The 24258-nt window shown below is 36.7% G+C and overlaps 1 protein-coding gene across 1 annotated transcript; it reads left to right on the forward strand.

Moving 5' to 3' along the window:
• Positions 1-2219: 2219 nt before the first annotated feature.
• Positions 2220-24197, forward strand: cnstb (consortin, connexin sorting protein b). The gene is made up of 10 exons (XM_049481060.1): positions 2220-2377; positions 9474-9715; positions 10016-10119; positions 12172-12202; positions 13158-13244; positions 15302-15419; positions 16088-16109; positions 16223-16504; positions 21963-22098; positions 22230-24197. Exons 2-10 carry the CDS (start codon positions 9535-9537, stop codon positions 22439-22441), a joined length of 1173 nt encoding a protein of 390 aa, XP_049337017.1. The 5' UTR covers positions 2220-2377; positions 9474-9534; the 3' UTR covers positions 22442-24197.
• Positions 24198-24258: the final 61 nt, after the last annotated feature.

Consider the following 24258-nt stretch of genomic DNA (forward strand, 5'->3'; position numbering starts at 1 on the left):
CAACACATTGGTACTTTAAGTCAACATTTAAATGCTGCTTACTGGCTACTGAATTATTAAACAGGTATTTGGTGTGTTTTGTGTGGAAAGTTCATCTACTACTCTTCTACTGTTGTGTAATATTCTATATTATAGTGTGCATTAAATACTGGCGATGCATGCAGGATCAATGAACTGAGGCTGACTCACTTAGAGCCAGGCTGGACTTATTGGAGTCTGTGGCACAATGAAAGCCACTCAATACTTATGACTCAGCACATTTTAACCAAACAGAGATGCATAGAATGATGTGTGAGATCATTCCAAAATGAAGTGTTTTGGTAAGGTGCTGGCCCCTAACAATCGATCTCAACACTTCAATAAATCTCTAAAAATGCACTGAAGGCATGGAAAACAATAATAAATATTTATTGATGGAGAGTGCTGTCTAAAATGTCAGTTCACAATCCATTATAGGTGTTCAAACATTTTGATTTCTGTTGACTGTGATGGCCGTAACAAAAGGGTGGAAAGGCAGTAATATGGCCATCCAGGCTCAAGGATTTAGGCCTGCAAATGCTCTGTAAGGCAAGCATCATGGAAAATATTTCAGCACCCCTGATAATTTTCGTGATTTTCCTTTTAAAAATCACTGGTTGTTGGGATTAGCAATTTCAGTTAAATATATCATATAGCAGATGAACACAATGAAGTTTATAGGATTTACAGAAAGTGTTTAAATAAAAGTAGCCATAAATTTGTGCACTACAACAAAATAAGTGCATCAATACTTAGTAGATCCTCATTTCGCAGAAAAAACAGCCTCTGATGAACTTATCCTATGCAAAAAGGTAACTTTGGTCTTCCTTTCCTAGGGCAGTCCTGATGAGAGACAGTTCCATCATAATATTTTTGATGGTCATTTCGACTAAACTTGAGGATACTTTGAAAGTTCTTGAGATTTCTTGAATTTCTTGCCATAATATGGAGTAGAACATTATTTAATAGAGCTATTCACTGTATATCAATTCTACCTCTTCACAACACAACTGATGCTCTCAAACTCATTAAGAGGGCAAAACAGTCAAGGAATTAACTCTTGATGAGGCACAGCTGTTAAATGAAAACCATTCCAAGAGACTCTACCTCATAAAGCTTTTTATTCTTTTATTTAGGCACCTCTTGCTTACAGTCATCCAAACTGTGCAGAAAAAAAATGTATTATTTAGTAAACAAATCAGAATACGTTTTATAATTTAAATTATAAATTATACGTATTTTGATTTGCTTACTAAATAATACCATATGTTTTTTTTCTGCACAGTTTGGATGACTGTAGTATTATCTACAATGCAGAAAAAAATAAATAATGAAAAACCACTTAATTGAAGGTGTGCCCAAACTTTTGACTGGTACTGTAAATATCTATTTATAGTAAATATTTACACAGTCCATTTATGAATTACTTTTTATCCTAAAAGACATTTAATTTTATCTCTTTTCTTGGAAGGGCTTTTACAGTATATTGCACAAGGACATTGTCTAAAATGTTTTGACATTAAAAAGAAATCATGCATGCACTTTTATATTTTTAAGATTAAAAGTCACTTCAGCCCTATGTGGACTGGATTCGTTTTTCAGGGGGACGTTTGTGAAAAATATTTCACATTTCTAGTCTTGCATCCGGACTGAAATTGAAAAAGACAGGAGGACCAGTGAGTGTTTTTAGCTTTCTGGTTTATGTGACATCACGTTCAGTAGCTCCTCCATTTCCACTTGCTGTTGTGTTTATGTAGATCTCCATGGAAACGCGTGCCCAAAGTGTAATTACCATGCGTGGCAGTGGATAAATAGCTATTTTATTAAACACAAGGTAATGAAACTCAGAGATGTGTGTCCAGACGGGACTAAAATTACCAGAAGACTACGGAGTTCACCTTTAAAAACAGTAGATAATTCAGCCTGTAATTTTCTCAGAGGACGTCTGAGAAAAACACATACATGGTCGTTCCAGACAGGAACAAAATCACAGAGGACCCCCATAAGAGAGAAACTAATCCCGTCCGGATAGGGCTTTAAATGTCTCTTATTCCAGGAAGGACTCTTATACTGCCTGGAAATGTGGGCTGTATAAAACAAATCATGAATATCAGTATTGAGTCTCAGTGGCGCCAGTGAACCAGAAGGGGGCAGTAAAACCCCCGCAGAGCTGCAGCAGCAGAAGGGGCGGGGCTCTGAGCGCTGAAAAACATCTGCAACAGCTGTGCGGCTGATTCCAGACCAGCGTCCTGCTGAACAGCGGAGAATACACACACACACACACACACCACCCGGAGTACACACATCATCACACACACACAGCCGCGGAGCTCCCGACACATCACCGCGTCCTTTAACTGTGAGTATAACACACACATCAACCTGGACCCCGCCGCGGCCTGCGTGTGAGTGTGTGCGTGTGTGTGTGTATATGTGTGGAGAAGAGGCTTATTTACGGCGCTGTTAGTATTAGAGCACACAGGCTGATAGTCTACCGTGTATAAAGGAGCTAAACTGAGACACGCAGGCTCGTGCCGCTCGAGCAGTTATCAGGTTTACACAACGCACGCGAGGAGCTGCTGCTCCTGCACTGTAATGACTCTTAGCACAGCACTGCACGCCCTGCCTCTCAGCTTCAGCAGCCCCTGTTCTCCACCACTTCACCGATCTGAATGATGATCTGCTGAACAGAGAGACTCTGTTTGTTGTCAAAATATCTGTGAAGCATGGTGGTGGTTGTATCATGGTTTGGGCCTGTTTAGCTGCAGATGACACTCTAAGAGGATAGAGGTCTGTGCAAGAATAACACCTCCTGTCTGTAAAATCAGAGCATTCTATCTATTATCACTAATCTATAAAACGTATTCAGAAATTATGGGCTGGGGTTGTTATTGGGTATATTGATGTACAGGCATGCCTTTAGAATGTTCTGCAAACATTTTACCTAAAATTCCTCACACAAGTCCTAAAAAAAGAAATTAACCAACATATATTGTTAATGGTTTATAAATTGAAACATTGAATTATATTATGAGGAAGAAAAATATCTGTGAAGCCTAGTGGTGGTAGCATCATGTTCTAGGCCTGTTTTGCTGCAACTGGGCCAGGATAGCTTGCTGTCATTGATGGAACCATAAAAGCAAAATTCTAAAGGAAAATGTCAGGACATCTGTCATTGAGCTGAATCTCAAGACAACATGCAGCAAGACAACGACCCTAAGCACACAAGTTGTAAGAATAATAATAAGAATAAAATGTATGTTTTTGAAAAAAAAAAACAAGCCCTGATCCAATAGAAACACTATGGAAGAACTTAGGTTTGCAGCAAACAGTTTATGGTAGGAAACATATTAACATAAAAGAGCTTGGTCCTCTTTATCTACTTATGTAAAGCCTATCCCAAATAGAGTGTTCTAGTTGGCGGTGTTTGCTAAAATCTGCACAGGGTCAAACATATAGATACATCTACAGCTACCTGGATCTATTATTCAGTGGTGCTGAAAGTTCCAAAGTGTCTTTTAACTTCTTAACTTCCTGTTCGTGATCGTGATTGACTATAACAGGCTGCTTCTTTGTGCTAAAAAGGGTTTGAATTGACATCACTCATTGCATTGACCAACACAAAGTGCATTGGGAAAGTCTGAAAAGTTCAGTACAAATCTGAGAAGGATGATTGTTATTGATGCCTTTTCTAAATAACTGCAGATCCAAGATAATTAATTGTACCATACTATTTTACAAAATACAAAATATTGGCAGGTGTAGTTTCAGAAGAGAGAAACGTGGTTGGGATGGTCAGATACATATATTTTCGACCTTTTAAAAACAGATACATTTTAACATGTTCACCAAATGACTTTAATGGGCCTTGATGAGTTAAAATGAGTAAAAAAATCTGTACAAACATGATACTGTAGTAACATTTATGTCCATTAATGTATGTAACCATCTAACTACAAATGAAAGGGAAAGTAGGGTAAGATGAGTCAGTGGGTATGTTGAATCACCACCCATATCTGGGCAACCATACATAATTTTTTAGTTATGTAAGCCTTATATGTAATCTCACTGAAGAGAAAAGAAGCATATGGATGATATGAAAAACATCAAATTGTTGGAGCACAAAGTGTAATCAGTCTCACATGAAGGTAATTTTCCTTCATTTTAAATCTTATGTCAAAAGTGCTGATGAAGTGTGTGTAAAACACGTGAGTGGATTATCCAGAGTGTAGTGACTGTGGAGCAAAATAGGCCAAAGCCTCAGGGGCAAGTTAAACCTTATTTACTGTTTTGAGTTTACATAAAAAAACATACATAATAAACAGCTGACATTACATTGCATATATTCACTCACCAGGGATGTAGTTATCTGATCAAACATTTGTTTGAAATCCATATACAATAACATTTCTATAATGGAACATATCCTTTAACCATTTAAACTTTACTGCATATGACATGTTTATTTACTTTATCTTTACTAAAAAACCTTTGCAGCACCTTTTATGAGGACATGCTGGTTTTCCCCAGCTGTTTCTGGACAGGGGTCTCTCATGTGCTATAAAACAATTAAATGTCAGCGTTTCAGATGATTGTCACATAACGTTGTCACACAAAGTTGTGCCTTTTCTTGAACATTGAAACCTTCTCTCGCTCTTCTCTACTTTAGTTCAGCAGCTGTTACAAACCCTCAAGGTATCTCTAGAGCTTTAATTAAATCTCAAAACATCCAGACATGGTACAAGCCACCAATTGCCCTTAATCGTTCTATACATAATTAGACTATCTGAACATAACCAACCTTTGTAGAATGTTGACTTTTACTTCTGAGAGAGGTAACAGTCATCTTTACCAAACTAATTATGAGGCTCGTAGCTGCCTTCCCAATTCACGACTCACTTCATCCAGCATGTAAAGCCTTTGGATTATATCAAATACCAATGTGTAAGTGCTTGAGCTGATGATTACTGCTGCCTGGAGCCATTTGTGTTTTGGATTATGTGCTTAAGTATGAGCACCTGCAGTTCCAATTGACTGGCTTTGGTTCGAAATTGAATCATAGTGAAAGAGTGAAAGTGCAAAACATTATACGCTCATATAGAACCCTATATGCATGGATTTCACAAGCATTGGTTAATGACATGATAATGTCAGTTCCTGCAGATTTGTTTGGGGAGCTCTGCCTCATGTCTGAGTTACTGTAGCCTTTCTGTCAGCTCTTTCTGTTCTGGACAACCCCCTGTTGACCTCTCTCATCAATAACATGTATCTGTCTGCAGGAATGCAGCTCATTGGATAGGTTTTCTTCACAACTCCAGTATTCTAGAAAAAAAAAACACTGCACATCTTGCTCTGCAGCCACACAATTACCTAGTGTAAAGGTGTTACTAAAATGTTGCCTGGTGAGTGTACTGTATAGATAGTAACAATGTTATAAGCATTGTATACAAGCATTATATGTGTATACACATCAAACTATCTTAATGTATTAGTAATTTCCTTAAATCCTGACACAAAAAATGGTAAATGAAAAGACTAAGGCCCAATACTCCCAAAACATTAGATATGAAATGTTTATACAATGTTAAAGTCAGCTTATATTGGCATATGGAGGAAAAAAAAGCAAAACAAGCAAATGACCAGTTTTTAATATGACATCAATCATTTACAGTTTATCTACAAACAGAACCGATGGTCCAAGACACCCGTGGGTTTTTCATCACATTAGTTTGTTTCTTCACATTTGTACTGCAGCTACAAGGCTAATGTAGCACAAGTAATAAAAGCTTATATACAAGGTATTCTGTGTGCTTGCCACTTATTGTTGGATATTAAACAGGACATCACTGCACACGGCATGAGAAGCACGCCTCTAGTCTTTCCTTTCTCCCTCTTTCTGCGTTCATTTCTCATGTTCACCTTGGCTAGCTCCTGACAGTGACATGTTACTTTATACTGAGCACTCACTCACACGCATGCTCTCCTTGCCACTCTGCACTTGGACAAAGTGCAAGAGGCAAAAGCTTCTCCATAAATAATTCAGAGAGCCCCCATTACGGCTGCTTGTTTATGAAGGTGCCTGTAAGTGTTTTCCGCCAGGCTAGTCGAGTTTGACAGCACGGCTTTGCCCTCAGGCTTTGTCTCCCAGCCCATTTTTGCTCCCAAGTCCCACCAGCCCACCTGTCCCAGGTATTAGTACTGTAGAGGTGTGAGCCTGGTTGAGGTGTGTTGTGAACTGGGAAAGAGTAGAGCTTGGTTAGTGTGTGGGTCTCTGAGGACAGGGTTGGGAAACAATACAGATCCCTAAGGAGATTTCAAGGTGAGGCACAAAGCACAAAACTGATGTGATGTTCAAAATTGAACCTAGACCTATGAACACAAAGGTGCAGCTAGGAGAATGATGTGTGAATAGGCTTGTCACAATAACTGTTTCTATCTGATGATAAATTGTCCTAAAAATAATTGTGATAAACAGTCAAATTTGTCTTAATAAGACCAGTTCATGCCACTGATATAATGAACGTATGTATAATGGAATGATAAGCAATTCGACTTCAAATATTAATGGATAGGGGTGTAACAGAACAGAAAATTCACAGTTCGGTTCACACCCCGGTTTAAACCCTGCGGTTCGGTACAGTTGGTAAAAAAATAAAGAGGCTGGGCATTCTGAATAGCCTCACCTTTATTAACTTCATAATAACAATGAATCGTCATTATAACCATGTTACCGTGTATTCTGCGTGCATTTACATGAACTGAACCATGACCCCCATACCGTGACGGTTCATAAAAAATACACGTACTATTACATCCCTAGAAGTGGACATATGGGCTGATTGACTTTTCTTGCTCAGTAAACCATAACGGTCAGTATTGAGAAAAATAGCAAAAATATTACAGTAAACATATTGATTTATAAGGTGATAATGTAGCTATTTTGACAGGGCTTGTGTAAATAAAAGTATTATACATTATATTTTGTAAATCATGTATTTATAAAACACACAGTGCTCAGAAGCCTACTTCATAAAAGTGTCATAGCCGTAAAATAGTATCTTCAGGTGTTCAAAGATATTGGTTGGAGTAATCAGTTGCTGTTCTGGGGGCTGGGATGTAGCACAGTTTGGTGGTCTCCTTGCTTTTGCATGCTTTATCTAATTATTTGTTCAATTCTAGCTTCAGTAGTTGAGCTAGAGTAAGAAAATGACCAGACTATGCTCAGTGTTTATGCTGGAAAAACCTCCATACTCAAGTTGCCCACTTGTAACATTTGTCAGTTACCATCAAACAAGGCGGTTGATGATCTAAAATTATTCTACAGTTTTAAAAGACAAAGCATAAAAGACAAAACTAGAAATGCACCTAAATAATTTATTTTGGGCCAAAACCGATCAAGATTAAACATGTGGCCGAAGGATTAAGACCAAATATTTAACTATTTTGCAGGTTTTTATTAGTTTTGCCACTTTTTCATAGTTAAATGAATTAACATTTTTAAACCGCAGCAGAGAAACCAATAAAGCACAGTACATTTACATTAGAAGTGCTATTCTAATCATGAAAATCATGATAGCAGTGCTATCCCAGTCATAAAAGTACCTTAGCGGTGCTATCTAATAATAAATGTACCTGTAGATAATTATTTCGATTAAATGACTCTTATTTGGAAAAAAAGGACAAAAAGCTGACTTTGTACTAATGTTGTAATTGTGTAAGAAACACACAACCTAACATTGTTTAAAAAATAGTGTTTACATTACGTTAATTGTATTATTAATAAATAATAACAGAACAGTGCATGTAATTTCCTGCTTTCCTGCTACAGCTTTAGGTGGCTTACTGCCCCACATTAGGTACTTATGTGTATAATAACTTAGTCCTGACTAATTGATTAATAAATTAGCTATCAACAATTTTAATAATCAGTTTTATACTAGTTATTTGATTAGTTACTGCAGCGCTAAAATGTACACAAATAAATGCAGCCAGACTACTGGTAAAAAAAATCCATTAGAGGAAACACTTAAAATGAATGTGATTGTCTTTTACACACTCTGCTATTTTTGGCCAAATACCTTCGGTTGTCAAACATTTGGTGCAGCCCTAATATTGACCATAACCAGGGAAACCAGAGGAAAAGTATATTGTTTATTTTTTTACTGGTAATTGAGCTGCATTATGTTTGTATCCTGGCTTAAAATGCAGTATATCAGCAAATTAGCTAATTTTAAAAACAATTTTGACTAAATCACATTCTCCACTTGCATGTTGCATGAGTCTGTCCCACATGCACACTTTTAAACCCAAAGCCCTCAAGGTTTCATGCTTCTACATCCACATGTTGATGACATCACCTACATGCAGTCTTGCAGGAGGTCCACAGGGCTTAGGGTGCTAATTGGGACAGAGCTATACTGTTAAAAAAATAGAACGAATGATGTAGTGTTGCTCAAAAAAAAAGCGTAGCAATATATGAAAAACAGTATGTCATATCATGTCCACAAACCACATACAGTACAGCCAGGTCTGTAAGTATTTGTACAGTAATATGTTTTTGTCATTTTGCCTATTGCACTCCACCAATGGTTTCAAAAGTGAAATGGATTGTCTACATTGTATATGTGAAGAGAAGTGTACGTAGATTTAGCAGTTTAATCTGCACAATGCCAATACAGGACTATGGGCACCCATTTCCATATTTTTGGCCGCACGTAAAATCTTTAATTTTCCAAAAATCGTCAGTGCGCCTAATAATCCAGTGCATTTTATATATGAATTCAGGTCAGGTTGTAAGGAGCAGTAAAGCCACTCTGATGAAGTACAGCATTATAAGGGAGTTTAGGTTTAGTGTCTACAGCACCTGTAGTGTCTACAGTTAAGTGCTAGCTCTTTCGCTGATCAGAGGTAGGTATTATTATTGAACTGTTACCTGCTGCTAACCCCGGTTAGCACTGCTGAAGCAGCATTAGTATTTGCCACTAACCACACTAACCAAGTGCTAGCTAGCTCTTTCAACGTTTAGAGGTGAGTATATCGAACTGAGCATTTACCATCTTAAAACAAGCTACGTGTGACGAAGTGCTGGCTAATATCGCAGTGGCTTACCAGAACACTCAAGGTTCTTCAGTGTAGCGCTGTCGAGGCTAGCGCTTAGCGGCTAATGCTTATGCTCCAGCCTTAGTGCTGGAGAAATTTGGTAATCTAAGCTTACTGTAAATAAATGGAAGCACTTTACTCACCCAAATAAACCGTTGACTTTAAAAGAACGTTTTTTTAGAATTATGTTTTTGTTTACGTAGCTTAGCTTTACTAATCTAAGTTACCCCCCACCACCACCCAGCGATAGGACTAGCTGCTAAATTAGAAGGAAAACATGGTGACACCCTGTGCCTTTGGAACGATTTTATCTGTGACAGAAAATAAATATTTTATGATACTTTAATCTCTTGCAGATTTGAACTTCAGATCAAGGCTGAGGCTCTTCATGGTCACCCACAGGAGTGCTTTGAAATTATGGGAGACCTCAAAACACAGGAGGCCACAAGGGCAAAAGAGGACAGTACCACTGTCTGGTCTGGATCCAAAGAGGCCACGATCAACCTGTCTGTTTCTGAGAAGAGCCAGAACAAGCAGAAGGAGACTGAAGCTATGGATTGGGGAGCAGTGAAAGAAGACCGAGAAGAAAATTCTGCAGGTGAATTCACAAAGCTCTCCTTAGATGGCAGTACGCTGGGTAAACATGTCTGTGTATTGTCTGCAACCCAGTCATTTCCAGCCCAAGTTAAGGGCATGTATTAGTGTGTTTCTTACATAACTAACCTTCTGAAAGGTTGTGCTAAGTTCACTTTTCTTCCTACAGGCCAATAGCTCATGCATACAAATACATACCAAACATTCATCATTCATGGCTGCAGAAGCTTTACAACACTCCCATGTATAATGTTTATGCCAGTTATCAATGATACCAGTGTTACATTTTTGTTATTTCTTTAAGGTAATATCTGTAGGGCTCCTGGACCCAGTCCCTCTTTACTGGCAGCCCTGCACTCTCTGGGTGAACACAGTGATTACATGCTATTGCCCCACTCCTTACATCAGGTGGGTCTGATTCAGATTAAATATATAGAATGTTGATTGTTATATATTAAATGCATTAAATGCATAAGGGTTAAGTAGTTATGTAGATAGAAATGTCTATAGCAGGGATTATAGTGTTAAGTTTATGGTCAGAATAATATACCCTTACCCTATTGTTCTTAATGCAATCAAAAACTGGATGAAAATGACTGTGCTTTGCATGAGAGAGTATTTAATAGCTTGTTTTTAATATGTTGGGAATGGAGTTGGAGTGTTATAATTTCTGAGTAGAACAGATTGCCTTAATTTTTTTATTTTAGCCATAGAACACGAGAGGGAGTGTGTTATCGGGAATAACATCACGGCTGTGAATTGGTCGTAGACACGAGATGAAAGCGAGTGATTGACCTTGAGTGTTCTATTGCTTTTATACAACAGTTAAAGAAATTCATAAAAGATATGCTTTAATAGGGACTGTGCCTTCCGCCAAAAAGTAGTTCCACAACAAGTGAACTGTATGAGAACTGTAACTACAAAACTTAATATTGTTTATATTGACTAACATCACGAATGTTAGATTAAAAAAAGTAGCGTGTCTTGGCTGGGTGCTAGCCTGTGCTAAGCTAATGCTGCTGCTGCTGGAGGTGATGATACAAAAACATCTGATACAGATTTAGTGTGAGAATGTTGTGCTGTTTATTACAAATATCAGCACAGGTAGAACACTTTTCAACCAATCAGATTGTGAGATCAGAACTGTTTCTAATTTTTATCATAATTATTATCATAATCACAATTACATTGTTCATTTGGTAACTTATTTAGAATGGTAGTTTGTGAGTAAATGGATTTAAAATGTTGGTAGTTTATTATTAGATCCTACTGCTTGTTATTCATCAACTATATAGAAAAAAAATGCAAACTGTAAAAAAATACTCTTCAAAAGCTGCAGTGATGAATGGAACTCTGGACCTGCTGGCAGCGTCTCAGCAGATTAAACTGCACACATGCTTAAAGCTGGCACGCTCCCAAACAGGCAATATGTATGTTTATGGTGCTCTCAGTTAGCAAAGTGAGATTTGCTCTGCAGTAAATGCATATGACCAGGGCTTAGCATGGATTTATGAGTGTGCCAGTTCAGCTATTATAATATCCACACTTTAACTCTTTAATACGAGGTATGAAAAAGAGCAAACACAGTATGAAAGCATACATATGTATTAGGGAATTAAATCAAGCTCACACGTGGCCATAACATCCTAGGGTTAAGGTCAGACTTTACTGCTCTGCTGGCATAGGTTAGGATGGTAAGAATGTACTAAAATCAGAGCTAGGCCTGTTACTTGATTACCTGATCTCTCACTAAATTCACAATGATTAGTATTATACATTTGCTTTGGTTATAATGCAGATTTTAAAGGAATTAAAGTCTTGCAGCAAAGAAAACTAAATTGATATATAAAGGCTATTATTTTACTATTACTATTAACATTGCATATAAACTCAGGAAACATAAATGCTGACTGGTGGTTTTGAAGGATAAATAAAATTAGGATAGTAGTACAATATGAACGTTTTCGACATGGTGGCTTCTGGTTTAAACCTGTCACTGTAAAGTCAGTGAGTTTCTCTGCAGTGAAACATTTCAAATTTAACCACTCTGAATGACTTTGATGGAATTTAAATTTTGATTCAAATTGTCCTATTTATTTCTCAGCACAGTTAGGTTTTTTTTAGTTCTGTTAGGTTCACTTTATTGCTTGTCCTTTAAAACCCTGATTACTTGATCAGTCATCACAATTACAGGTGCATTACTCCATTACAGCCCTAATCAGAACCCATGTTCCTGATATAAGAGCTGAAATTAAATTAGGACTAAACCACATGACCTAGAACTGTATCTCTAATTTACAAAACAGACATGCTTCGGTCTACAAGGAGACGTGGCCTTGATTTAAGATCAGCTGGGACTCTAAGGACCCGGTTGCCAAACATTTCCTCTGAAGGAAATTGGGTTAAAGTGGGTGCAGAGAACTTAGTGTTTTCTCCTCTAATAGCTTCCTTTTGTTGCAGATAGCAGAAGCGTACTTCCTGGAAGAGGACTGTATCCTTTTGCCTGGATTTGGATGACACATTTAGAAACATGGCTGATAAGAGGGTTGCACTGCCTCAAAAGTTAGGGGATGCCTATTTTGTTTCAAATGGGACAATATTGGAACTTATTGAATAGAAAGCAATTTGGATATATATATTATTTATATTTTTTATTTTCTTCTTTTTACAGTATCTCACAAAAGTGAGTACACCCCTCACATTTTTGTAAGTATTTTATTTTATCTTTTCATGGGAAACACTAAAGATACTTTGATACTATGTAAAGTAGTCAGTATACAGCTTGTATAACAGTGTACATTTACTGTGCTTTCAAAATCACTCAACACACAGACATTTAATCTCTAAACCGCTGCCAGTATTTTGAATGCATACTCTAGGAGTAGATAAATAGACTGGGTGGTGGGTTGCATTAAAACTCCAGTGCACATGCCGCCTCAGTGCAACCTGTGTGAGATTAAGGTAGTTTTATGAAGATGGGGCCCAATAGGGAAGCCCGACTGTGTCCCAATCCGTCAGTCTAATCTATTATCCGTGATCAGATTCAGATCTGTTGACAGTAATAAATAGGCTACTCATCTATGCCGTTTCCCTTTCGGCTTCCTCTCCTGCCACTGACTGTGAGAATTCACCACCCTGTTTGTGCTGTAGTCATGGTGACACGGTCTAATGTGGCTGGAGGAAAGCTCTTGAGGGCGTGGTTTTCCATGTTGATATTTCGAGTGTCTCAGTGAAGTAAGAGTGTTTAGTCTAAGCTTAATGTATTTTTTATGATAAAATGATTGTATTGACTGTGATGTATGGCCTTGCTTGGGGGATTCCCCCCTGAAATTCTTTATACAGTAAATATATTTGAATTTTACGATATGCAGTGTTGTAAATGTGGTAGAGGCTGTGGTCCTCAGATGACTCCAGTACTGTTCTCTTTAACCCACTGACTATGGCAGACCCATGGGCGGTGCAGTTTCTGAGTTTGGAGCGACTCTATCATGAAAGATTGCTCTCCAATCTGGCCTCCCTGCAGAAAGAGTGGGGTAAGCTGAGAGTAGCTCAAACTAAGTAACAATAAACACAATACAATGTTTCCTGTTAACTATTTGCTAGTAAATAGAGCCACAAATAAAAGTCCTTAAGATATAGAATCATAGTTTAATGTATCTGACATTTTAAAAGTGTCTGCTAAATATTTTTAAAATAGTTACATAATGTAAATTTTACCGTGATTATCATGTCTGATTTATCTTTCATCATATCTTTCAAATGTTTAAATGAATAGTATTTACACTGCATGTGTACACTACTGTTTAGATGTTTAAAAGGAATCACTGTTAGGAATCAGGGGTTTCGGTGATCAGAGATTTCTTTACATTTTGTTCAAATATGGCAAATATTCAAATATTCACTAAGTTTCAAATACAATTTAAATATGTATTTGAATGATAAACAGACCATTACATGGTAAACAGAACAGTAAAACACAAAAAAGCTGAATATCAAGAATTGTTAAGAATATAATGCAAATAATAATCAAATTCTAATCTAGTGTAAACATAAATGTAGAAAACATGATTTAAATGTTATAATTTGTCAATATATCTGATTGTTGAGCATGAGCCGGTACCGGTTGTGTTTTCTATGCAAATTACATTAAATAGGTCTGCTAATTAAAACAGTAACTGAATATGTTGATTATTTGAGTGATGCCACAGAATATGAAGTACCTTTTTAAAGGCATAAATAACCTTCATGTACAGTTCATTTACCAATTTAAAGATTAATTTTTATTATTGAACCAAAGGTTCTGCATCAGCATTTTTAATTTTCACAGTTTCGTATTGTCCTCTTGATTCTTGATCCTTGTTTAACAATTAAACTTTTTTCCATGATGCTGCCAGTTATAAAAAAAATGAGCTAGTGACTGAAGCAGTTAGTAAATGTCTGTGGAAAATAGAGTTCAAGTTCAAGTTGCAACATCAACCACAAAGTTGTTAGGAATTTGCTATGGTGTGCTGCAAGAGAAAACATTTACACCATTTAAAAATACATCTACAATACTGTGCCAAAGTCAGACACCAACTTCATTTAGGAAATCACAGCATAGAGCTATTTAGAGTTCAATAACTCTTAACTAGCAGAAAGTCAAACAAGAGTAAATTAATGACTGTCCAAATTAAAGCTATAGTGTTTGTGTTCTTTCAATCTGAGAAGAGGGCTCAGCACTGTAAAAATGTGGAGCTGATCTTAAATGTCTTCTTGAGAAAAGAAAGAACATCTACAAATCAGAAGGCTGAAGCTGATGCTGTTCTCAGAACACTAGACTGACCATCCCACAGTCCAGACCTCAACATAATTGAATGTGTTTGAAATGTACTTGGATAGAAGTGGAAATCTCCCTGTAAAACTAAAAGGGAATCTGAAATCAGAATTCTGAAAAGAAAGTATGTGTTATAAAGTTAAAGTACAAACATACCAGACACTGAAACTTCAAACACTAGTTGGCTGGTATTGCATCATCTTCAACTTTATGATGACAATCACCAGGACATGCCAAGAGACAATTTTTTTTTAATCATTTGGTGATAAGATCTAGGGATATGTTTAATGCCTGAAAGCAGAACTTTATCACATGAAATAACTATTTATACTTTGCACAGCAGGAGAGGTACATGTAGGATATAGTAAGGCATAATAGTCTGTAAAGAAGTCTTTTTTAAGGTTTAGAAAAAAAAACAGTGATTATTGTCTGCAACAATTACGATGCCTCCTCTGTAAAGTTGAGTTGGCAAGTTTCTTAACAATAAATCATTTCACGTCAAACCACTGTGAATCTGTGTAATCGTTAAATGAAGAATTCTTGTGTCAAAAACAGTCACTGGAAAGGTAGTATAATTAAACAAAGAAAAAGACAAACTAGAAAAAGTCTGACTAGATTCATACTATTTACCCAGTAAAGTCAGCCAGGCCCATTCTTTCAGCTAAACCCTGTCCATTCTTGATAAATATAGGCTTTAATCTGGAGTGAGAAAGATTGCTGGAGGTGGAGCGAGAAGGGTAAGTGTTGTATTTAAACTCTTGTTATGGTTTGTTTCAGAATCGCAGTGGAAGAGTGACGCTGATGCCAAAAGCAGCACGCCTTTAAAAACAAAGTGCACTGACACAGAGTCAAAGTGCATGGACTCTCTGAGCCACATCTGCAGAACACACCAGAGGTAACACAACACAGACAGAACTTTGACCTGTAGAATTAGTGGAAAGCTTGAGGCAAAGTTTAAATCGATGAATCTTATATAAAGAATTCATTTAAAACCTAAAGACAACAATAACTTTAAGCCCCTGAGGAACACTTTTATATGTATTTTTTTTAAAGTGAAGTCTTCTGCAAATTGAAATAGAAAACAAAAAGCATGAGTATTTACACTCCAGAGTTGGTGTTTACTATACTTTTGAAAGAAATTCATAAGAAAAACTCCGTTTTGGGATCCCAGGAGCTATAAAACAACACAAAACTGCACAAAAAGCACACACAATACACACAGCTAATCAACAGCCTTCACTTAAGTGTAGCATGAAATTAAGGCTGAACCTAGCTTTTTCCCCACTAAATGTTCATGTCTAGACAAGAAGCCACACCTAATTAATAACACATTCCTGATTTTATTATTTTAGGCTTTTCCTTCAGTGCACAAGCCTGTCTTTTTGTACTCCGTCATTTTACTTTAGGGCTACCACACCTAGAATGTTTTATGCGCAGGCTGTGATCTACTGCAGAAGAGAAAATCATTTGGCACAGTTTTGCTGCGTTTCACACTGTGTGATGAACTAGTTATAGTAATTCTGTAAATAAAACAAATGAAACCCTCCTTCTTGTCTTTTTCAGACCTACTCGCAGTGCGGAAAAGGTGAGAGATGAAAAAAGGTTCTGTTTTGTTTTCAAATAAAAAACAGAATTACTTTCACAATGGTGGAAAACATGGGTTTGGCATCTGTGGTAAGCATGGCTGTGGTTTTGTAGGACGTGGTTGACCTACCGCTGAAACAGAGCCTAAAGCAAATGGCAGAGCACAGTGGAACTGTTCAAGAGACATCTATCAGAAACCCAGTCAGGACAGAGGAACAGACAGAGAATAGCCTACAGCCACAGAGTGAAGAACAGGAGGAGGAAGAAGACGAGGAGGAGGAAGAGGAGGAAGAAGAGCTTCTGAATGATGACGGTTTGATAGAAGAGCTACAGGAGGATGCTGGAGAGGAACCTGTGTACAGGAAAGAACGAGACAAGCTCATTCAAGTTAAAGAGGTGGGAAATTTTCTGATGTAGTGTACCAGTAGATTATTTAATTTTTTATTATTATTTATTTTATGATATTAATAAACCATGGAGTTAGCACCCCATGGTGGTAGATCATCAGAATTAGAATGTATCATACTGTGCTCTGCCTATTTTATTTACTATAATTTAACACACCTCAACCTGTACATGAGGAGCTTATCTATTAGTTTGGGAGTTACGAAGAATCAGGTCTGGTGAATAATAAAGTCCACTGAACTGGAATTGGGTTCACTTGGTTTACACAATGTACACATTTAAACTAAATATTTATCTAGTTATCTCTATTAACATATATAAACACATTTTGACATTGTGGCCTAAATTAAAGCTGCAATTTTTGCATGAATATATATATATATATATATATATATATATATATATATATATATATATATATATATATATATATATATATAGTGGCATTAAATGCTGCTTAAAGTGCACCTTAGTGTATTTTTTGCTAGTTGCATTAAGGTGTACAATTATGTGCATCAAGTGTATTAAAAATTATGTTAAAAAACTTAAATATACTTATGTTCACAGAAAAAAGCACTCAGAAGCGCAACTTAATGCTTTTGTGTTGTGTTTAAATATAGCTTAATTTACAACTGAAATATACTTAAGTTGCCATAAGTTGTTCCAAAATAGTACATTAATAATGTATTTTAGAACATATTTTAATTTTAAGTATGCAGTTTTCCATGTTAAGTATACTTTTGAAAAAAATATACTTAATACAGTTTTATTTTAAAAGGGTGGGCTTGGATTTTTAATAGTTTTTTTGTAACGACAGCCAGGGGCGTAGCAGCAAATTCTGGGCCCTGTACACTCGCAATGTCAGTGGGCCCCTATCAAGTACATGAAGAACGTGAGCAAAAAAGCGGTATTTATCTAAAATAAAAAGCATTAATAAAGTTTTAAGCTACAATCTCTGGCAAAAATATATGGCAAAAATCATGATCACAATTATTTTTGATTAATATTGAGATCACAGTTATTTAACATGATTATTCATTGGCTTTGGTAACATCATGAATTTATTGAGCGTTGATAATAGCTTTTAAGCACTGCACTGCAATGCTAAGTCTTTTTACCAGACAAAAATAATCAATTGCTTTATTGTTTAATATATTACTAGTGTGTACTCGCACCTACAGAGATATTGGTAGGCTATTTACATGTTGATATATGCAGCAGAAATATTGCTAGGTGGATCATTTATTAAGTCTCAGCACTGTTTCTCTTTCAGCTCTGCTGTGTTAGTAGACAATAGGCTATAGCACACGCACTGAACCAAAATAATAACTTATAACTTATAATAAATCTCTCTCTCTCTCTCTCGAACCAACATACCAACGTAAGGGGGAGTTTCTAACACCGGTTAATGTCTATATCTAACATTACGCGGCTCATAATTACCTTTATTCTTACAGCAGCAGCAGCCTGGTTGGTAATTTGCTAAGCTAACGGCTTCACGTGAGCCTACAGACATCAGCAGCAGCTGTGTGGAGAGGACTGCATTAACTTTAATTACACTTAGCATAACAAGCAAACTCTGTTCACTTTTGGGAAAGAAAGCCGTCAACAGCTGCCTCCCCTCACTCTGCCTTCTTTCTTTCTTCTTCTGATAACCTGATTTCTGTTTTAGGGGCAGCATGAAGTCTCTAACCCCCCCAGGTCATTTAATCTGGGCTCACTGACGGTACACCTGTAGCCGGGTCGCTGTCGGGCGGACCAAACCATCTTGCGCCTCCAGGAGGGGGCTCCCAGAATGTCCCATATGTTGAGAGGACTGTAACCAGGGCCGCTGCTAAGGTTTTGGAGGCCCTAAGCATAACTGGTCAGGGAGGCCCCCCCCCCCCCCCCCCCCAAAAAAAAAAAAAAAAAAAAAAAAACACACACACACACACAAACACAAAAGGTTTACGCAAAATTTTACTATTTATTAAAATTACACATGTAACTGTGAATATTTACAACGTTATAAGTAAGGCCAATAACAGTGAAGAACAGCACAAGAGTACTATTTATAATGTATAAATAATAAATGAAACGATGCATGTCTATTTTAAGCAGTGGACACGTCCTTTACACAAGCCAGCCTTAAAGGTTATGAAATTATCGTTTATATTCGTGGTGTATTTATATCAGCCTGTCAAAATCTATAGAGCTGTCTGATCCTGCTGTCATACAGACCATTTGGATAGTGCACTGACGGCATTAGTCAATAGGTAGGCTACTCTGTTTATTAATTTTTTATTAAAGTCACTAAAAATCTTCAAACTACACTACTACTATTTGCAAACGTGCCACGTGCCTTGCAATACCCAGATTAGTTTCTAGTTAAGCGTTTAAAGCTACCAAATCAGCAAAGCCAACGTAACTAGCTCAGGCAACACCACTGAACATGAAGTAATCAAAACTATTTAAACCTTTATCATCGAAGTTACTCACCAGAAAGGGATGCATGGGCCTCATCTTTCTGCTTCTTTTTCTTCTTCTCAGCTCCAGACTCAAACCGTCGCTTCATAGTTGAATTACCATTTAGTAGCAACTTCGCGCTGTGAACTTGTCTCCTGCCAAACTCAAGTAGCGTTGCTACTTTAGTTAGGACTAAGGTTGCCAGATAAGTTACGATTTTTCATCCTATTTGTTTATTTTATTTTAAGTTTTTAACTTACACAAATATTGCACTGGACAAGTTTTTGTATAGAATGGCCACATACACTTTAAAAATGGTTAAACATGCGCAAGATTTAGCGCCTCCATGCATTTTTTGATTATTTATTTGACTGGAAAATGTCACATCTGGCAACAACCAACAGAGCAAACCGAGCCGTGCCATTTCAGGCAATAGGGGTGGGGGCATTATATTATGCACAAAAATAATAACGTGCCACTTTTAAGTAGTAGAGTAGGTGCCCCATGCAATGTTTAAAGACAAAAAATATGAGCGTATCATAAATAATTCACATTGGGTTTTAAATTTAATAATGTCATAATTTCAACACATTTCATTCTCAGTCAATTTGGCTCCCTGCAACTGCAAAATGGTTGAGGCCTAACGCTGGCTGCGTTGTCTGCGTATGCAGAGCGGCGGCCCTGACTGTAACTAAAGTTAATTCTCTCAGTAGATGTTATCAATAATGTTTGATAGATTAATTAATAAATAGTTAATTAGAGGGCCCAATTCAATAATAAAAATACCACTAAAAATAAATGAATAAATCAGGATTTTTATGGGCCCCTCTCCCTACTTGGGCCCTGGGTAGTCAGGTCCACTTTTCCCCCCACTACCACGCCCATGACGACAGCTGTTGTAAAAAGTGCTAGACAAATACTATTGATTTGAAAATCAGTATACACGTGTGTGAGAGTGTGCATAAAAAACACAGCAGTCTTTGTTTTTAAAGTTTTCATTTTTGTGAAAGAAAAAGAGTGTATTTTTGTATGTGTTTCATAATAAAGAAGCTGTTGGCTATTCATGCTAAGAAACTCATCTCCGGTTTACCAGGAATTTTCCAGCAAATATAAACAAATGCATCCTTGAATAAAATGTGCAGTGGAACCATGGCCCAGGGGCTCAAAAGAGCATTAATTGGCATCAGTCCCTTTACTTTCGTCACTCTGTGTGATGCTAGCCAGTTCAGGTGCTTGTTAGCTGATGTAACTGTACTGGTAGGTAATGTTCTTGTCTAAGTGTCTTGAGCTGTAACATAATATTGCATCAGTAGCAGTTTAAAGAGATGGGGTGGTTTGATACTTCTCTGTTCCTCATTTCTCCGTGATACAGCAATTTTGAATATGTCTTGTGATTGAAGCAGAAAGCTCAGGAGAATACAGTTGATATAATATTTTAAGAGTTTTTTACTATTTAATTCTAGCCCACTTCAAGTACTGCTCTCAGTATATTCAGTATATTCTGTGTCCACATTAGATCCATGTGTGTCTCAGCTCTGGGGCTCATATTGTTTTAATATCTCTCAGTGGCCAAGTCTAAGGGAGGGAACAGCACCACATCCTAGACATTGACAACCTGGCCTTAAGGCATCTGCTTTTAATTATAAAGTCCCATTGGTAGAAATAGCGAGAGGAATGTGTCCCAACATTGTTGTGATATCACCAGCAGAAGTTATAAGACTCAGCTGCAGGAATTTGTAGAAAACTTGTTGAGCTAGAGTATGACTCCCAGATCTGCTGGGCGTGGGCCTCTTGCATAACACAATGACTACTCAACCCTCAGTAGAAAAGGAGCAAACAAGCACTGTGCTTTCTGTTGCTGTTGAAAACATGTACTGTGTATCTGAAACAGGAAAATTACAGTGCCAGTACACTTAATTTACATTTATATAAAATAAACATTTTAAATTGTACATATATATATATATATATATATATATATATATATATATATATATATATATATATATATATATATATTTATATATATGTACAATTTAAAATATATATATATATATATACTCCAGTTTACATATGCTCTCATCTTTCATTCTCTCTGCTGTAGGTTTATTTGTTTTTATTTACATGTGACTATGCCACATTTCTAAATATTTGATGTTCACTGTGTGTCATGCAAACAAGTGAAAGTATTACTCATTATGCATAAGCAGTGTGTCTAGGTAATTAATGTAAATGTTATTTCTTTCAGCTGAATGACTGCATGTACTGACACCATGTGGTGACTTTTTTCATTAAAACATAAACTCTGCACAGTGGCACGTTCCCACTGTGAAGTGAAGTCAGTGTTTTAAGTGTAAACTGATTAGTAGTTGATCATTTTAAGTCATTTCAATTCATTAGACCTGTACAAATCATGAGGGCTAAAATCATTATTATAATATACATTATTATAATATATGTTTGACTAAATTATGTTTATAAAAAGTGTGCTTAAGGGAAAGGAAAAACATGTCAAAATGAAAATGTGCATGAATTACAGTTAAAGTAAAAAAAAATAAAATGTTAGATAACTAGGTTGGTTGTGTTTAATTTAGGGTTCCGTATAATAGAGCATATGGGTGAATTGTATTTGAACTGTAAACAAACGGAAACCTTTTTCAAATTCAAAAGATTCTTTAAACTATCATGGTTGTAACCTATTGTCACTGCTAAAGAACTTGTAATAACCCTCTTTTTAAAGAGGGTTTACAGTACATTTATATAATGCTTGAGTAAGATACAAATCTTATAAACTAATACTTACAGTGGCCCATTTGCCTCTTATAGCAATGCTACAGTAGAATAGAGTGAGATTTTCAGGTTTAAAGGGTGAAAATAATATGCTCCAATGATACATCTTACATCATACATCTACATTTGCCTGGGGTGGACTTATTAGGGGTGTAACTCTTTAACCCCCTAAAAATCTGCACATGTTCTAATGCATTTTTCCTTGCTATCACAGATGTTTCCTCCCAATGGCCTGGTTTCCATCTTAAAAAGAAGAGCGGGTCTAGAGGAAGACGATTCTGCTAATTGCTCCCCATCCAGAAGCTCTGACAAACGCAAAGTCCGCTTCAGGGAAACAGATGATGATAACGGTATGAAATTGCTTGCAATTTTGTTACGCTTTACATTTGACAGTGATATACACCGCGAGTTACACAGTGTCTCTGAGCATTATCAGAAATGTTTACATTTTGTGTGAATGTCCGCATGTTGTCATTTACAGATGAAGTGGGCGGAGCCTCTTGTTTGATCTTTCTCCTCCTGTGCCTGGTAACTGTGGTGATCAGCATGGGCGGGACTGCACTCTACTGTGTTGTAAGCGGGGCGTATTCAAACGTTTGCACAGATTTCTCTCAAAACATTGACTTTTACTTTGGACCTGTGCGACGCAGTATGGTCTGTATCACACACTGGTTTACTCCCAGCACATCGTAGCCTCATTTTACAATACAATGCAGAGGCATCTGATACAATCATATTAAGACAACACACACTAACATGACACTACCTTGATGAGATCACTGTTATGCTGAGAATGATCCATCAACCAAATAATGTCTGGCCTGCAGTGGTTGTAGAGTGGTTCCTTTCCATTTATGGACAGAGTAGAGGTGTAAAGCATTGTGTGCAGCAGCAGCAGATGGTCTGAATTTAGTAACTGCAAACCTGCAGAGTAAATCAGTAGGCTATGGTTTGACTGCTACAAGGTGCGTTTAGCTAATAAACTGGCAACTGGAAACACACTTTTAGAGTATTGCCTACTGCCTTTATGTTTTGAAAAAGCTGTAAAAAGGATATCTCTCTTTTTCCTTTAGGTCAGCTGCATTTATGCACAAGCCAAAGTGACCTTAACATCAGTGAAACCACTGTATAGAAACTGTGTTGAGATATACAGTAGGTTTGGTCTGATTGTCTACATTATCTTTGTAGAATTCACAGTAAATGAACCACTATCTGATAGTGAGCAATAATTCTATGCACTGATGGCAGTTCATTTACAATTTACAGCACACATTATGCAAATAGAAATTACATTCCTTATTAATTTATTTACTGAGAATATATCCATAATAATATTTTAACCCAACATATAGTGCTTTTTAGTGCTAGATTTATTTCTATGATATACCCATATATATGTCCAAATATTTGCAGACACTGTCACTGATGAGCTGTGTCTAAAACCATGCCCTTTTCACTCTTCCCTACGTGTGTAAATCCAGATCATTATATTAAAATACTATTATAGGAAACAGAATTTGACAAGTGAATTTAGAAATGTTATGTACAACAGCAGATGTGCATTACACAAACAATCTGAACATCAGTCTTTCTTTTAGAGAAGCTGCGCTAGAGCACTGAATACTATGGGTTTTCCATGCAAGAAGTGTATTATATAGTGAACAGGACACAGTTTCAGTCACAGCTCAGGAGTTTTTTTTTCTTTTGCTGCAGTAAGAGCTTCTACTGTTCTCTGAAGTGTTTACACTAAATGTTGAAACATTGCTATAAGGATTTAATTGCATTCAGAAGGTCAGGTAGTGTTGCTGGACAGTAACTTCTGGTTCACAATCAGCACTTTAACTCTTCTCAAATGTACTGGCTGAGAATACAAGCGTCACATCTCCACAGCCCAAATCTGGAGGGGCTTTACGCCCCTCTAGGCTACTCCAGCATACCTCTGCTTTTTTATTTATGTAAAATATTTTACAAGATGTAAGTTGAAGGCCTGCAGGAAGAGTGGGTGCACCATAATGTAGCTGAATTTATTTTATACATGGGGCATCTGGAACTTTTTTGGACATATAGTGAATGACTTGTTCATTGATTCATTAATTATGCAATTGAACATAAGCACCAAACGCAGGGTGCTTAAAATAACTGTTGCTATGTTACAAATGTATGCACCTAATTTTAATGATGCAAATGAATTAATTGCTTCCTCTGCAGTCCGTTCTGGACACAGCAAATAATTGTAGCACGGCTGAGAGTATATTTTAGTGTTAACTGCATCTTTGTAACAGTAGTGCTATATTTGTGTGTGTCATATGGGTAAAGGCTCCTTGTAATTGATAAAGACATCCAGAATGGTTTCTATGTATTTTTCTTTTTCTTATCTGAATGATAAAGATTTATGTCATCTGTTTTTATTGTCCTGTTTTGTATGAATAAAATCTGTTGTTCTTGAAAAGATCTTGGTATTTCTGTATTATCTATTTTTGAAGTTAGAATTGAAGTGGATTAGGATAACT

This window comes from Astyanax mexicanus, chromosome 1, assembly GCF_023375975.1.
Source record: "Astyanax mexicanus isolate ESR-SI-001 chromosome 1, AstMex3_surface, whole genome shotgun sequence".
Lineage (NCBI taxonomy): Eukaryota > Metazoa > Chordata > Actinopteri > Characiformes > Acestrorhamphidae > Astyanax > Astyanax mexicanus.

Coding starts and splice junctions, on each gene's coding strand:
- cnstb (XM_049481060.1), top strand. CDS start 9,535: ATGGGAGACCTCAAAACACAGGAGGCCACAAGGGCAAAAGAGGACAGT. Junction 13,245..15,301: donor CTCCCTGCAGAAAGAGTGGG/GTAAGCTGAGAG, acceptor GGTTTGTTTCAG/AATCGCAGTGGAAGAGTGAC. Junction 15,420..16,087: donor ATCTGCAGAACACACCAGAG/GTAACACAACAC, acceptor TGTCTTTTTCAG/ACCTACTCGCAGTGCGGAAA.